This window comes from Lissotriton helveticus, chromosome 6 (assembly GCF_964261635.1).
Source record: "Lissotriton helveticus chromosome 6, aLisHel1.1, whole genome shotgun sequence".
Taxonomy (NCBI): Eukaryota; Metazoa; Chordata; class Amphibia; order Caudata; family Salamandridae; genus Lissotriton; species Lissotriton helveticus.
Genome location: NC_136067.1, coordinates 1,947,079,660 through 1,947,094,611, shown reverse-complemented (window position 1 = coordinate 1,947,094,611; position 14,952 = coordinate 1,947,079,660). Strand labels below are relative to the sequence as shown.

Below are 14,952 nucleotides of genomic sequence, written 5' to 3'. Positions count from 1 at the left end.
GCGTATTGACGCTCCATTGTCACCTCTACACACGAGCGGCTACTGGAATCCTCACTTCCGGGTTGTGCCTCAGCCCGGTCTAGCTGTTCAACGACTGGCCTCTGCAGCGGAGCCCTTCCGGGGGACACACATAAAGCCTGCGAAGTCCCGCCGGGTCACTGCTTCTGATTCCTCAAGGATGCTAGGACCTTGTTGAGATAAGGCGAACGCTTATCTCCTTCACCTGTTTCTGGTTCCCGCTTCCATGGAAACCACCCGTTCCTGATTCCCGCACGGATGCGCTAATAGGTATTCCTATTCGTTGCCGTCTAGGGGGTACATACTTACGCGCTAAAGCATTTCCAGCTTTACCGCTATCGTGCTGAAGCGCTTGTTTCTTGGGCTACGCTTTCCGCGCTGGAGCGCTTTGTTTATTTGTACATTGCAGCACGCGCAAGAGCGCAATTGCTTTGAGTTCCTCTAGTCCACGCTGGAGTGCTTTATTTTGACAATTATTTTCTACACGCAGGAGCGCTTTGTTTTTTAACTTTATATTATACACGCAGGAGCGTGTCTGTTTACAGGACTGTATCCACTCGCGCCATAGCGCTTGTTTTGGGGCACAGATAAAGCATGCAGGAGCGTGCTTGAGGTGCATGACATTGCTGCACATGTGTGCGATATAAAGAGCCTAGAGCAGTACACTGTCACCATATTTTGCTTTTCCTGTCAAGCGCAGGAGCGCTTTCCTTCGTTCCTTAAAGGAGCAACCAGACTATTATTTGCTGCAAGGGGTTCACAAACCTTGGTGAGTACCTGCACAGTTGGCCCTCATGCAGAAGTGTTTAGATGTATACATAGGAAGATGGTGGGGTTTGGGCTCCTTTTCTAACAGGTCTCTCTGTCTTCTCCTAGGGTACATCACGGTCCTACCCGAACGGTTGCCTCCCCTACCGTCCACTTTCCGTGCTCCCTTCCCTGGTTTCACCTCATCCCTGCCGGGTACATCATTCCGTACGGGGTCAGGTGGGTACAGGGGTGGTAGCTCTTGTCGTCTCTGAGGAATCTCTTCACAAGCAGAGGTAAGCCTTGTGGGGATCTTGACAGCATTAATACACTCAACATGGAAGATCTCTACGGCGTAGCTGAAAAAGCCCACATTATTCCCCCCTACAAAGTGTCCAGATATTCTTTGTCCTGGATTTCTGAACAAAAGAATTTTGTTTGACCTTTGAACATAACTTTAAGTTTTGCCGGATTCTGTAAATACACCACTGCCCCCTTTTTTTAAAAATCCGATATTAATTGACGTAAATGCCATCGCCTTGAAACTGTGGCCTGACAGAAATCCGGTCTAACAAAAAAATTACAGTCCTTAGCAGATGCTTTCCTGTCAGGTCATGCACGAGCATATATGTCTTCTCGAGCTAGAAAATTATTAAAACAAACTAAGATTGCTCTAGGGAGATTCTCTTCCTCTTGGCGAGATTTCTTTACTGTAAATGGACGCCGGTGAGCCCTTTGGATTTCTTTAGGCCAGTCCCAAGATGTCAGATCGGGAAAAGCTTCCTGCAACAGTTCCACGACAGAATTACGTACATCCGAGCCCTCCTTCTTCTCTGTAACACCCAAAAAGCGTAAATTGTTCCTGCGGGCCTGATTTTCAATTTCCGATCATTTGTAGCTCAAGTCATCACGATGAGCCTTAATAGACTTTAACTCAACTTTTTGTGCAGCAGCATGGTCTTCTAAAGCCGCAATCCTGGCCTCCGCTTCAGTAACTCTGTCAGCAGTTTCTGCACCTATTTTCATCACACGCCTGCCAGCGTTCTTGACCTTGCTACATGTAGCCTGCATTCGGGTATTCTCAGCTTTGCTCTCTGCTCTGTGGCCCATCATTGTTTCATAAATAGTAGCCAAGGTGATCTCTTGTGGGGGTATTTTGTCTGATATTTCTTTTCCACTTTTCTCCTCTTTCTCCTTTTCATGGCTAACTAAGTTTGATACTTGCGCTCCATTTATATTTTCAGTGAGGGTTAAGATTCTTTCTGATGACTCCATTTCCTTCCGCCGCTTAATAGAGCTAGTATTGGGGGAAACCATACTTTGTCTTGAATCCTCATCAAGACTACTGCCTTCACTATACCCCACATTCGAGCCCTCATCAGAAGACGCCTCTGACAATGAGTAAAAGTTTTCACCGGGTTCGTGTACCTCTGCCCCCCTTTAAACACGCTCGCTAAGAGCAGACAGGTATATTTCAGTTACTAAATCATCCGAGCTGCCCCTCGTTAATTCATCAACTGTTTCTAGGACTTCATTTCCCAATACAACTGTCAACTTCAATCCGTCCTAAACAGCGATGCTCCTCATTTAATTTTACACCGGGGAGTTCTCCTGAATTTGTTAATACTTCTTTTGGGTCAGCATGGGCACTCGCAAAGGCATCTTCGCACCCCACTTCGGTCAATCCTAATGGAGATTTCATATTGCGCACATTCTGCCTCTCAAACATAGTGGGCAAAGTCTGTGGGGCATAATTATCGCTATTGCTCGGTTAGCGGGAAAAAAATATCGCCGAGCACCGAGGATTTTTACCGCTGAGATACCTTGATATTATCAAGGTTTATCTCAAAAGCGGTAAAAATCCTGCGAAATGCATGAATATCGCTGAGAAATCAGCGATATTCATGCATTATCGTGACAATGCTCTTAGCCATGTTATCCACCTTCCATTGGATAACATGGCTAAGAACTGCTTTTAGCAGGCGTTAGCTTTTGGAGATATTCGCGCTTAGCGCGAATATTTCCAAAAGTTGTTAATAGGAGTTAGAGATGCTAGCGACTGCTTTCAGATGCTAACATCTTGGCACTCCCACTTTGCATGTCATTAGCGATAATTATCGCTGACATGCAAAGTGGGCCCCTAAATGCCCGCTATCGCCTACAAGCTGTCGCTAACTGGTGTTAGCGACAGCTTGGTAATAGGGCGATAAAATTATCGCCGCATTAGCGGGAAAAAGTCCCGCTAATGCGGCGATAATGCCCTTGGTAATATGCCCCTGTATTCCTTGTTTAGGCACACGTGAAGTCAAAACACTCTTGCCCCGGCTTTCACCTCCTTTTTTCAAATGTGCTTTCACACTGCTAGGGGAGCCTGGGGTATCAGAAACGCTCTCAACTTTTTCGCCGGCTGTTTTCTCCCCTATCTTTTCAGCAGACTCTCCCGCGGCTTGATCCTGAGCTTTCGGTGGCATCCTCTTTTTCGAAGCGGTTCCTCCACAACCTCGGATTACTCCACACCGATACCCCAGCAGCAAAGCAGGGAGACGCCAACATGAGGGTCTGTGCCGGGTTGTTAACAAACTGCCCAATATCCGTTTCTGTATCCGCCAGCACCGACTAGCCACGTTCTCACGAAATGCGGCGGTTACCGCTCCAGCCGCTGATCTTCCTGCTACCTTTCTGAACCGCGCTCAGTCCGTACGCCCTCACAGCATAACCGCGTCCTTGATTCCACCGCGGGTTTTTAGTCCCCTCTTTCTCGGCGTCTCTAGCCGAATTAAAGCAGCAAAAAACAAATTTATTGGAATCACCGCTATCCTTTCTTCTTTTCAGCGGGTTGATATTTCACCAAGCAGCCGAGAAACCATGTCGCTCCTCTCCATAAACGATTACTAGCCCGGGGACCAGGAGAGAGGATCTGAGCTGCCTACACAGCCCACGCCACGGCCGCCATCTTGCCTCCAGTCAAACGACTCCTGATCACTTTCCATGGGACATCTGGACAGGAAATCTTTCCTGGTATTCATGCAACACTGTAAATGTTTTATTTCAAAATTTTCAAAATAAAACTCTTGCATCTTTGAAAGCAGTCTAACTTGCCTGAGAAGTGTCCTGTCCATACCACTGTCATGGTACCATATTTGACTGCACTCTGAGACATTAGTGTTAAATTTAGAACCTTAAGCTAACAATTGCTATTTGTTTTAAACTGGTACATCACACACAAACAAGCCACTTCTATGATGAGCCTAAATGTTATACGTGTATAAAATGTCACATATGAAGATATCTGAATTTTATTGATTTATTTCTTGATAGTTTGTTATTAAGGGAATCAAGAAGCACTCCAGCACTGACAGACAAAAACTTGAGCACGCACGAAAAGGAAAACTAGAGGAAAGAATTAGGTAACTGACTGACTAACAAATTACCAGTTTAATGATTTTGTAAACTGCCAATGTGATGTTTCTGCTCTAAGAGTGGTTGGTAGTAACTTGCAGATCTTACCTGTTTGAACAGAGAAAGTATTTCATCTGGTTGTCTTTTTGAACCTAGAACGTTTTATATATTTGCATTAGACAATCTAACAGTTCTTGAAGGCAGATACCTTTTAAGTTTAGATTGAATAAAAGTCGGCACACAATGATGTACTGCTCTGTGACAAATACATAAACATTTAATCCAAACCATTTGTTTGCGGCAGATATCCAGGGGAGGCTTGAATATGTGAAGATATAACAGAGTCAATGGACCCAAAAATCAGTCTAGAAGCCTCAAACTCTATCACTAGCAATTTCCTGGTCAGGTATCTGGGGAAACCTACATATTCTGAATTCCAGTAGCCCAGAATGAGATGTGATAGCAGTAGGAACACTGCATACCAGTTCACAGCAGATCAACTGTGTTTATTAGGAGTCAGTGGGGAAGAGAGTGATTTATTAGAAGGAAAAAACAATATCAGTTAGGCTCATCTCCTCCCATCACTGGATCCACTCTCCGCATTAGAGAGGTTGTTCCGTCATTATGGTGGGACCCTTAGATAACCTGGTGTGGTGTGAAGGCCTGTGCTCCTTACTGGTAGATTCCTGGGGTTTATATAGGGTAGTGAACACTGCCTTTCAGCCTACATTGAAAAATCAAGTGGAGATTTTCTGAAATCTCAGATGCAACTGGCCTAAACCAGCAAATTTAAAACACTTCAACTAGAACCACATGCTTACTTTTCATATCTACTGTTAAACCTTGACAAGCAGATATTTACAAGTTTGTGTCAGACATGTGTAGCCTCATGTAATAACAAATAATTGTTTAGATAAAAATTACACTTTCACAAGTTCTGAGAAAGATAACGGCGTGCTGACTGTGGACCGAATTTAGACAGGAGAGCCTAGGGCCATATGTAGGTAAAACCAAAATACCGAGTTCCTAATAGCGCATTTTACCGATTCGTAATTAAGAACTCGGTAATCCAGATGTAGATAAAAAATCTGTAAAATTTAGCGATTCTGTAAAAATCGCAAAAAAAATTACAGATTCCTCATTACCGAATTGGTATTACCGATTCAATAATACTGATTTAGTAATTAGCGAATCAGGTATTTTTCAAAAATCTCAATTTTGTGAATCAGCCAATCCTGTGCTTCCCGATGACCCCACAACCAGAAAGTGGCCACACCCATGCAGCTGCACTGATCCTGAAGCTGTTGGAGAGGCAGGGAGCACAGCATACAACACAGGAGCAGCTTTGCAAAGTTCTTGCTGACAACCCAGATCAGAAACGGACAACCAGCAGAAGGAAAAGGAGGCAGGAGAGCACAAAAGAAAATACAAATTCAGCGAGAGGGAGCTGGAGGTGCTGATAGAGGAGGTGACAAAGGACCATGATAAGCTGTTTGGCCAAAATTCCCTGCACCTCCCTGAATCACAAAAGAGGCAGATATGGCTGGTTATCAAGGAGAGGATAAATACCATTGGCGTAACCCAGCGCTCAATTGAAGAACTAAAAAAATGTGGTTATGACCTCAGGAAACGTGCAAAAGAGAGGTTGGATGATAGAATCAAGCAAGCCAAGCAGAACGGTGGTGGGATATCTACAGCGCCTGTACCAACTGCCCTGGATCTTTTGGTGGAGTCCACCCTCCAGCCGGAGAGCGTGAGTGCGATTGGAGATGCAGATAGCTCAGCCAGAGCTGGCAACAGGCAAGGTAAGATGCATGCATAGCATTCTGTACCCCCCCACTCCCCAACCCCAATCCACAATCTCCAATGAGGCAGTATGATTCCCACTCCAGTGTATGTTTTCCTAAAATCCAGCAATGCATTATGGGATTTTTTTTTCTCTGTATGTATGTACTTCATTGGCTACTGTAAAATTATATATTCTTCTTCTTTGCTTTATGTTAATGACCTCTGTTTTACCTGGATTCAATAAAAATAAAAAATAAATAAAAAGAATATTGGCATGGTATGTTGAGGCCTTCATGTTGTGGCGGTGTGCTATGCTATTGCCTGAGTTAAGGTTAATCAAACACCGTCACGTAATCACGATACTGGCTGTGTCTCATTACTTACTCTGGTGCTGCTGCCACACCTGCTGCGCTGTACTCTGGCTGTTGACAATCCTCACCCTCATCCTCGGAGTCAGTTAGTTCCACTGCTGTTCATTTCTTTGTGGCAAGGTTATACAGCATGGCACATTTTGCTATATTTTACAGCAGATGATGGGGCGGTACTGACGTACACTTCCACTTTTGTGAAGATAGCAGAACCTGCTTTTTAAGAGTCCAAATGTGCGCTCCACACCATTGCGTGTAGATCTATGTGCCACATTGTATCTTCTCTCACTTGGGGTAGATGTATGGAGATATGGAGACAGGATAAATGCCCGCACGGCATATGCGCAATCACCTGAGTGAAAAAGGAAATGTCATTAATAACAGTCAACAACACATTCATCCAAGGTATACATCAGGGTGTGTCACATTGATTTACCTAGCAGGTATCCTTTTCCAAATTCGCCCCCAGCCAGACGTGTGTAGATCCCACTGTTCCTGAATATGTAGGAGTCATGGGTCCTCCCTTGAAATTTGGCTACGATGTCGGTAATGATGTGGTCCGCATCGCAAATGACCTGCACGTTGATAGAATGTGTAGATTTGCAGTTCCGATATATATACTCTGTAGCTGCAAGTGGGCAGATTGGTATGTATGTCTCATCAATGCACCCTATTACATGTGGGAACTGTCCCTTTTGATAAAAACCCATCAGTTCCGCATGTGTGCTGGGGAAGCGTATGTAGTGATGTATTCTTTGCATCATGGCATCCAGGAAAGTGTTGAAAAAACAGGACAGGCAACTCTGTGACACACCACCTGCCACAGCTATCACCCCCTGGTAACTACCTGATTCAAGTAGGTGCAGGCTACAGAGCAACTGACCATGTGTTGGTATTATGTGCGCCCGTGGTGTCTGATGCTCCAGGAGTGGGTGCAGGTCCCGTATCAGGTCTAGGATGGTTTGGCGGTGTAGCCTGAACATCTCATGCATTTCAGCCTCAGTCAGTTGGAACAATGTAACGCGCAGTCTGTACAAGCGTTCCTCCCGTCTCCAGATCCTCAGTCCTGCTGCTTGCATCCGAAGCCGCCTTGCAATAACATAGAGGGCCGCCATTGTGTTCACACTGTTGCATTCTGTGGCTGTTTAAATGCAGTGCACCTGATTACCACCTGCTTTGAGTCAGTGGTAATTTGCGACTGCTAAATACCGAAAAATGGAATATTCGATATTAGCGATTTTTGGTACATCAATTTGCGATTTTTTAAGGATTTCTTATTTTGCGATTTGATATTTAGGGTTTCAGTGTCTGCTAATCACAAATTAAGGAATCGCTAACTGGTTTCCCTTAGTTTTAGCGATTCCTTATTTTGCGATGGCGTTTGGTGTTACCTATGTTGTACATGGCTATTTACCAGTCAATAACGCAGAAATTCTGCGAATTTCTGTGTTACCGCTGTGTATTTGGCCACCAAAAATGGAGTATGACTTAATGGCTCTCCACACTAGCATGCTTTTTGGGAACTCTTTTGGGCTATTTTAGTATCCTCCTCAAAATATATTGCAAGCAGCACAGCTGAACTCAGATATTCTTAAAAGGTGGGCCAGTGCACACACATACAGGCACATGCATCAAAGGACAAACCGGTCGCAAACGGCCAGATTCTCAGAATCTGCCCCTTTGCGACTGGTATTTTTGCATCATCCCAAATGCAAAAATCGCAATTTAAATAATCTCCAAATTGCGATTACTTAAATTGCGATTGCACTTAAGGAATCCCAAATTGAGATTCCTTAAATGCAATGTATTAAAGTAAAAAAAAAGAGCAATTTCCCTAATAGGGGGCGCAAATTACCATGAATTTGAACTTCATGGTAATTTGCAAAACATTTGAAAAAAGCACTTTTGTGCATTTTTCAAAGTTTCATGTTGCGCACACGTGTGTGCGCAACATTTGTACAAAGGCCAATTCCAGGGGTGCAACAGGGTGTCCTTTTGACACACTTGCACCCTGAAATTGCATGCATGCACAATTTCCCTACTCATTCCTATGGGCCTGTAGGCCCATAGGAATTACCTTTTTTGGCAGCTGACCTACTACACAGCCATTACTGTTTGATTTATGTCTTCTAGGAAGGACGTTAGCCAGGCCAAGATACTTTGTGTTACCCCCATCTTTGTTAAACTAGGTTAGGAGACATTATCACGTATGGGTGGCTGTGCATTTTGGGCCCTAGCTCAGCCGGCATGTTTTTATCTCCCTCCAGATAGCATGCTCCAGTTCATTGTACAACAGACATTCAGCAGTCATGGCAGGGCTCACAGCTACTTTTAGAGCACTCAAAAGTAAGCAGAGGCACCAGTAGGTGCCTCTTACTCTCATGATTGCTGGTGAATATAACTTGGTGGAATGTGTTTGGGGGGACCTGCTCTGAGGACATCAGCTGGGATGTATGACGTTACAACGCATGCTATTACAACGCATGCCTTTATGAAGCAAGTGGGGGCGCTGGATAGTGAATAGTTTAATTTACTATTCCAACTCCAGTCCCCATGGATAGTAGGGAAGGTGTTGGAAACTATTCCCTATCCTAGAGTGCCCTCCAGTGCAAGACATTGTAAAACTTGCGTTGTAATGGTTGCGTCGTAAAGGTACTTCGTTGTAAAAGTGGCTTTGTAAAGGATGCTCCCCCATCAGCTGACACCTTACAGTAGTTATACTGGCTCCTGTGTCCCTCAAAGCCTCCCCCTTTTGCCTGTTGATGGAGACCCACTGCCTGTGCTTCGAAGCATTGGCAGGCGTACGGGCTTTTGGTGCCATCTCCTTATCCCCCAGGGAACTAGGGTCACCCCTATCTGTTCCCCAAAGCTAACTGGGAATACTTCCTTCCAAGGGCTACACTCGCCACCCCGTACATGGACAACCATAACTATCCTTTATAAAGTAACAACAGATTAAGAGCCCTTTATGCTTACATAGTCCAAATATTAGAGAAGCAAATAAAGCATATAAGAACGTATTCAATAACAGTATATGATAACAATCCTTTATAAAATGACATTGTGTATAATTCCAATATAGCCTCATTTTTTAACTCACGTCACATTAAAGGCAATTTATGCTCACTTGTTTCCAAACCCTTGAGAAGCGCATAAGGCATATAAAGTGCTTATTCAATAACTACGTATTCAAACTTTTGTAAAAAGCAATGTGCAAGGTTCATTATCTATACTACTATTATAAAGAGAGAACTTGCACCTTTTGGCCAGGTAAACTCGGGAACCACAGCGCCAATCCACACACCCAATACATTGTTGGAATCCTCCGGGTGTGTAGATGGACATAGGCGACATTAAATTTAAAAAAAACGTAAATCAAAAAAGTTAATTTTGTAAACAAAGTAGTCCCCTAAAAACAAGCGCCGGCCGCGACGTAGCGCTGACCGCGACCTAGACGTAATGACGATATGCGGGGAGGAGCGGTGACGTGCGGCGAGGAGTGGCAGTCGAGTCCCGAGTGGGCGGCGGCTCTGGTAAGCGGCGGCGAGGAGTGGCGGTGAAGTCCGTTGCGGGCGGCTCAGGTAAGGCAAAGGCAGGCTGGAGGCGGGAGGCGGGCGGGAGGATCGAGGCACGAGGCGGGAGGCGGGCTGGGCAATGTCGGGGCTGGAGGCGGGAGGCGGGCTGGGCTATGTCGGGGCGGGCGGCGGCGAGGCGGGAGGCGGGAGGGATGCGGTCTGGGCAATGTCGGTGCGGGCGTGCACAGAGCCTTAAAATCCTGCCCCCAGCCCCCTTCTCCCCCGGGCAACGCCGGGGCGGGCTGCTAGTACAAAATAAAGGTAATGCATTAGGCAATCTTATAAACACAACTTTAAGATATAACAGCATATACACAGATTTAAAATGTCAGTGTCAAGATCCGAGAATAGAAGTTGAAGCCCTAATAAATATTCAAAAAGACTTGGGAAATCTTATTAGAAATCATTTCATTCCGGGGGAACAGAATACATTTATGGGTCTCCTAGATAGAATGGATGTGAAATATAGTAAACATAGGCTTTAAGAAATAACATTGAGGATTCTGTAGCATAGGCACAAAAACAATACGTGGTTAAGACCTTGAATATATAGCTAGCACATCTCACATCTTCTGTCCCATTTCAGGGTTTTATCCGAAATACCCTTAATCACATGTAGAGGGAGCAAATTCAATCCCAGCAATAGGATAAACCTTCTGATCCCATCGGGCAAATTCCATACTAAGGCTTATCCCACAGTTTGCACCCTCATACCACCTGATTAAGCTGATTTGACTGGCTTAGGGCAATATCTCTGGCCAAGCTCATTTTGGATACTGAGCCCATTGTAAGAATTTTCAGAGTGGACCTGGGCATAAAATAATCAATATTTCAGTTAATCCCAAAAATTGGATTGGCCCACTCAAAAGACCTAAAGAACACGGAACATTCTTTCAATGGCTAAGCACCATTGCTTTAATGTTTCAACACTTAAATTTTTTAAATACTGGATTTTCGATTTATTGCCAACAAGGAAATCCTTCACGATTGTGGATCAGGATATTTGGGTACTTTTTAATTAAACCTTCAGAGGCTTAAAGAGGCGTGATCCAGGAACTATTGATTCCTCTGGATTACATGAGCTTTGATTGCCTAGGATTACTACTATCCGGTAACTAAAAGTCCTTAAAATCAGGCATTACTATTTGTCTCAGTGACCTCAAATACAACATCAAATGAATTCATTATTTGATAAACCTACATTTTCTGCTGCTGTGATTGTGTGTTACCATTTCCTGGAGTATGACAGGTGTTTAATTTGTCTCATTTGAAATGTGACTAGCTAATTCATAAGAGATCTATTACATTTCTAAAAAACACTGGCATGGAATGCCTTGGCCAGTATAAGCAGTAAAAAATAGTTGAAAAAATTATACATTTTTTATCTTCAAAGTAGTTACCCTTAGGCACCCCCTATCAAAATGTAATTTATCAAAAACTACTGAACGGATTCACACCAAATCAGAAAAAGTACAAGCTGCGGACCAAGCTCTAGCTTCCTGATGAATTTTATATAATTACGTTCAGCAGTTTTTGCTAAAACCTGTCTTAAAGAAAAAATCATGGAGATTTAGCGTTGTAGAACCCCTGTTTTTGTCTCAATCTCCACTTGATGGATCACCCCAAAGATGTCCAGGAAGGAGCTGAAGTGGATGGAATATAAAAAAAAGATATTTTGTGAAGGTTCGTTAAACTGGGACTAAGATATTAGTAAATCAAAAGCCACTCTGTTCATGAAAAAGCAGACCTAATGGTAACTACCAAAGGGAGACAGCCACTGGGTAATTTATATATATATATTCTGCACCAGCCTTTCCTGTTTTTGTAGAAAGAGGTGCTAGAACTCTCCTGTTTTGTGCAAAGTGTATTCACCAGACACCATCAGAAAGCTCAATATGTTTCAGCTACTATGTTGCTTTGGTCACTATAGCGAATGCAAACACAATAAGATAATCGACGGAGCACTGAAACGTTTCAGACACTCACCACCAGTCACAGATCTGGTTTAAATCCATCCTCGCTCTTTAGCTCACTTCGCCACCCCAGTTCAGACACAGCTATATGCAAAATAGTCTTGTCCCTGTGCCTCATGGGAACAGTCCAGCCCAAACTGCAAAGCCATGTCTTCCCTGGACTGGAAAAAAGCATCCTTGGATCTGTCGGTTACCCCCCCCGGTACGCTTACTCAAGGTGTGTCCATTTGCATCTCCAGTGCAGAGCTTACATCAGACTCTGTGTCTGGGAACTGCAGTGCCACTACCAATGCCTTCCATGCCTTCGCTGCTTCCAGTACATTATCATTATTTGTCTTCCTAGCATGTTGGAAACACACCGTGCTTTCGCTGGTTGCCCACCTAGGAAATTCCGCCCTCCAGCGCGCTATACTGGGCTCCCGCCTAGCCTTCCAGTGCGTCATCAGTTCCCTTTTAGCTAATAGCAAACCCAAATCAAAGAATTTACTCGTAACCTTTATCTTTGATGTATGAGGAAACCAATGCAATAGGCACGCACCCATCTCTGGTTCAAATTACCGACCCGTGAGTTCACATAGCGCCTCATCCACCTCCACACAATATGTTTCCAATTGAGGGCAACTCCAGAGCATGTAAGAAAACTCCGCCCCCACCAAACTGCACCGTGGGAAGGAGACAGTGTCCAATCCAAAGTACCGGTTAATCTTGGCTGGAGTCAGATATGCCCTTTGCAACACGAAAAAATGAATCAGCTGAAACCTAGCATTGCGTGTGCTCTTCCAGGCTCTCTCAACTACCTTAGTCTAAGTCGCCTCAGGGAACTCCCCACCCAGGTCTGCCTCCCACTGTTGCTGCAATCTACTCAATGGCTGTGTCCCCTTGCCCACCACCCATGTATCGAGACATGTTATAGCCTTTATAGTCCCCGCTGCCATCAATACATATTGACATGCCAGCGCTTCTGTGGCTCTGATAATCCACCACCCCAGTGATGTTGGATTGCTGACACCAATGCTGAGTGCATTAGGTAATCGCCCCTGGGGAGCCATACCTTTCCTGGATTACCTGTTCGGTAATAGCACGGCATCGGCGTACAGGTCCCCCAGCATTTGTAGTCCCAACTCCTCACATGCTGCTAAAGAGGACCAGTCTCCCCCATGTGGAAGGACAGTGCATATACCTAAAGGTATCTTCGGGGCATCTCCGGGGCATATGGTCATACTATCCCACCTCTAGCTTGGGTCCGATTCCAGCCAAGCCGCAGCACCCTCTCTTCATGTGTTAACGACCCAATATGCATTCTTTGTCCAAGGACAATAAAGGATATCACATGACGCAGTATCCATGACCCCGTCGGTCCATCAGGTCCTCTAAATTCCCTTGCCTCTGCCTGGGTCAGCCATTACAGCTGGGCCACTAAATAATAAAGCTCGAAATCAGGAACCACCCAACCACCCTCTTCTCTGGGTCTCATCATTATAGTCAAAGCCACTCGCCTCCTGCCACTTCCTCATAGGAAGCTCCCCACTAACGATCGAAGCGTTTTAAATAAAGAACTCAGTATCCAAAGCGGCTGCGTCCTAAAATAGTATAACAACCGTTGCAGTGCCACCATCTTCAGGAGTGCCACCCTACCTGCTACCGACAACAGCAGCATTCCCCAAAACTGTAGGCTTCCCTTAATTCCTCTTATGGCCCTACCTACATTTCCATCTTGAAGGTCCTCTTGGGTGTGGTAGATTGTTAGTACCAAGGTAGGGCAGGCATTGAGGTTCCCAACGGATACTCTCCTCCTGGACCGGGGCCGGCATTGACACATCCACATGGGAATTGGTAGATCTTTGTCCAGCTCACCCGCAACCCTGAGGCCACACCAAACTCTCGCAGTAAGGATATTGCCCCCTCCAAAGCCTCCCCTGTGTCAGTTATGAACATGAGTAAATCATCCGCATAGAGTGAGATATAATGTATGTCAGTGCGTGTTTTCAGACAGTGTAGTACTTCCCTAACCTGGCTTGCACGGCTAGTGGCTCAATCACCCAGGCAAACAGCAGGGGAGACAGCGAGCAGCCCTGCCGCATTCCCGCCCAACCTGACAAGAAGAGGAAATCATTGCCTGTCCTAACCCTGGTCGTCGCAGATGTGTGGAGCCTCTTTGTCCATCTTACAAAACCTTCCCCTAGGCCCATCTGTCGCATAACTTGAAACAGGTACAACCACTCCAGACTATCAAAGGCCTTTTCGATGTTAACTGAAAAGACCGTCGCCAGGGGCACAGAGCTGTGGTCCCCCTCTAAGATGCAAAGCAGCCGTCGCACATTACTAGATGTGTTCCGTTTTGGGATAAATGCCACCTGATCGGGGTGAACCAGCTGAGGCATATACGGGAGGAGTCGAGTTGCAAGAATCCTACTGAGAATCTTATAGTCAGTGGTCAACATGGAGAGTGGGCGGTACGCCACCTTATCAGTGGGGTCCCGCCCATGTTTGGGCAGTGGGATGATAATAACCTCCCGAGTGGTTGCCGGCAGCCTCCCCTCTTTCCGCGCTTCACAAAACATCGGCAATAAATGTGGAGCTAAACAGTCAACATAGGCCACGTAGAATTCTATGGGGAGCCCATCTACCCCTGGTGTTTTGTTGCGCACCATATGTTTAATCGCCCCTCTAACTTCACCCAGTGTGACGTCCTGACCCAACAGCTCAGCCTGTCACTTCTCCAGCCGAGGCAACGGTAAATCCAACAAGAACTCCCTATTTGCCATCCCATAATGTCACAGCTTGCTGGGATAGAGGTCCCTGTAATAATCCAAGAACAACTCGTTAATCCCCCGCTGTGTATGTACCACCACTCCCGTTTGTGCCGTAAGGCTTAGTATAGGCAACCCCCAGGGATTCGGGTCAGCCAACCATGCACCCTTGCCATATAGGCACAGTGATCAAAGCAGCGCAGCCTCTCCACCTGCGTCGCGACCTCCCCTTGGGCTCCCAGATTCTCCAGACAGGCTCTTTCAGCAACACGCAGCCACTGTTCCACTGACTCAATGTCATTTAATGGTGTCTTCCGCACTCCCACCATTTTAG

General features: G+C 45.4%; 1 protein-coding gene across 1 annotated transcript in view; it reads left to right on the top strand.

Annotated features, from left to right (window-relative positions):
* Window positions 1–5,041: 5,041 nt before the first annotated feature.
* The window catches only part of LOC144762942 (uncharacterized), a 315,799-nt gene continuing 305,888 nt past the window's right edge, over window positions 5,042–14,952 (top strand). The window contains exons 1-2 of the mRNA XM_078648242.1: window positions 5,042–5,055; window positions 5,536–5,969. Of these exons, the coding sequence (XP_078504368.1) occupies window positions 5,042–5,055; window positions 5,536–5,969 (448 nt within the window). The remainder of the gene's footprint in view (window positions 5,056–5,535; window positions 5,970–14,952) is intronic.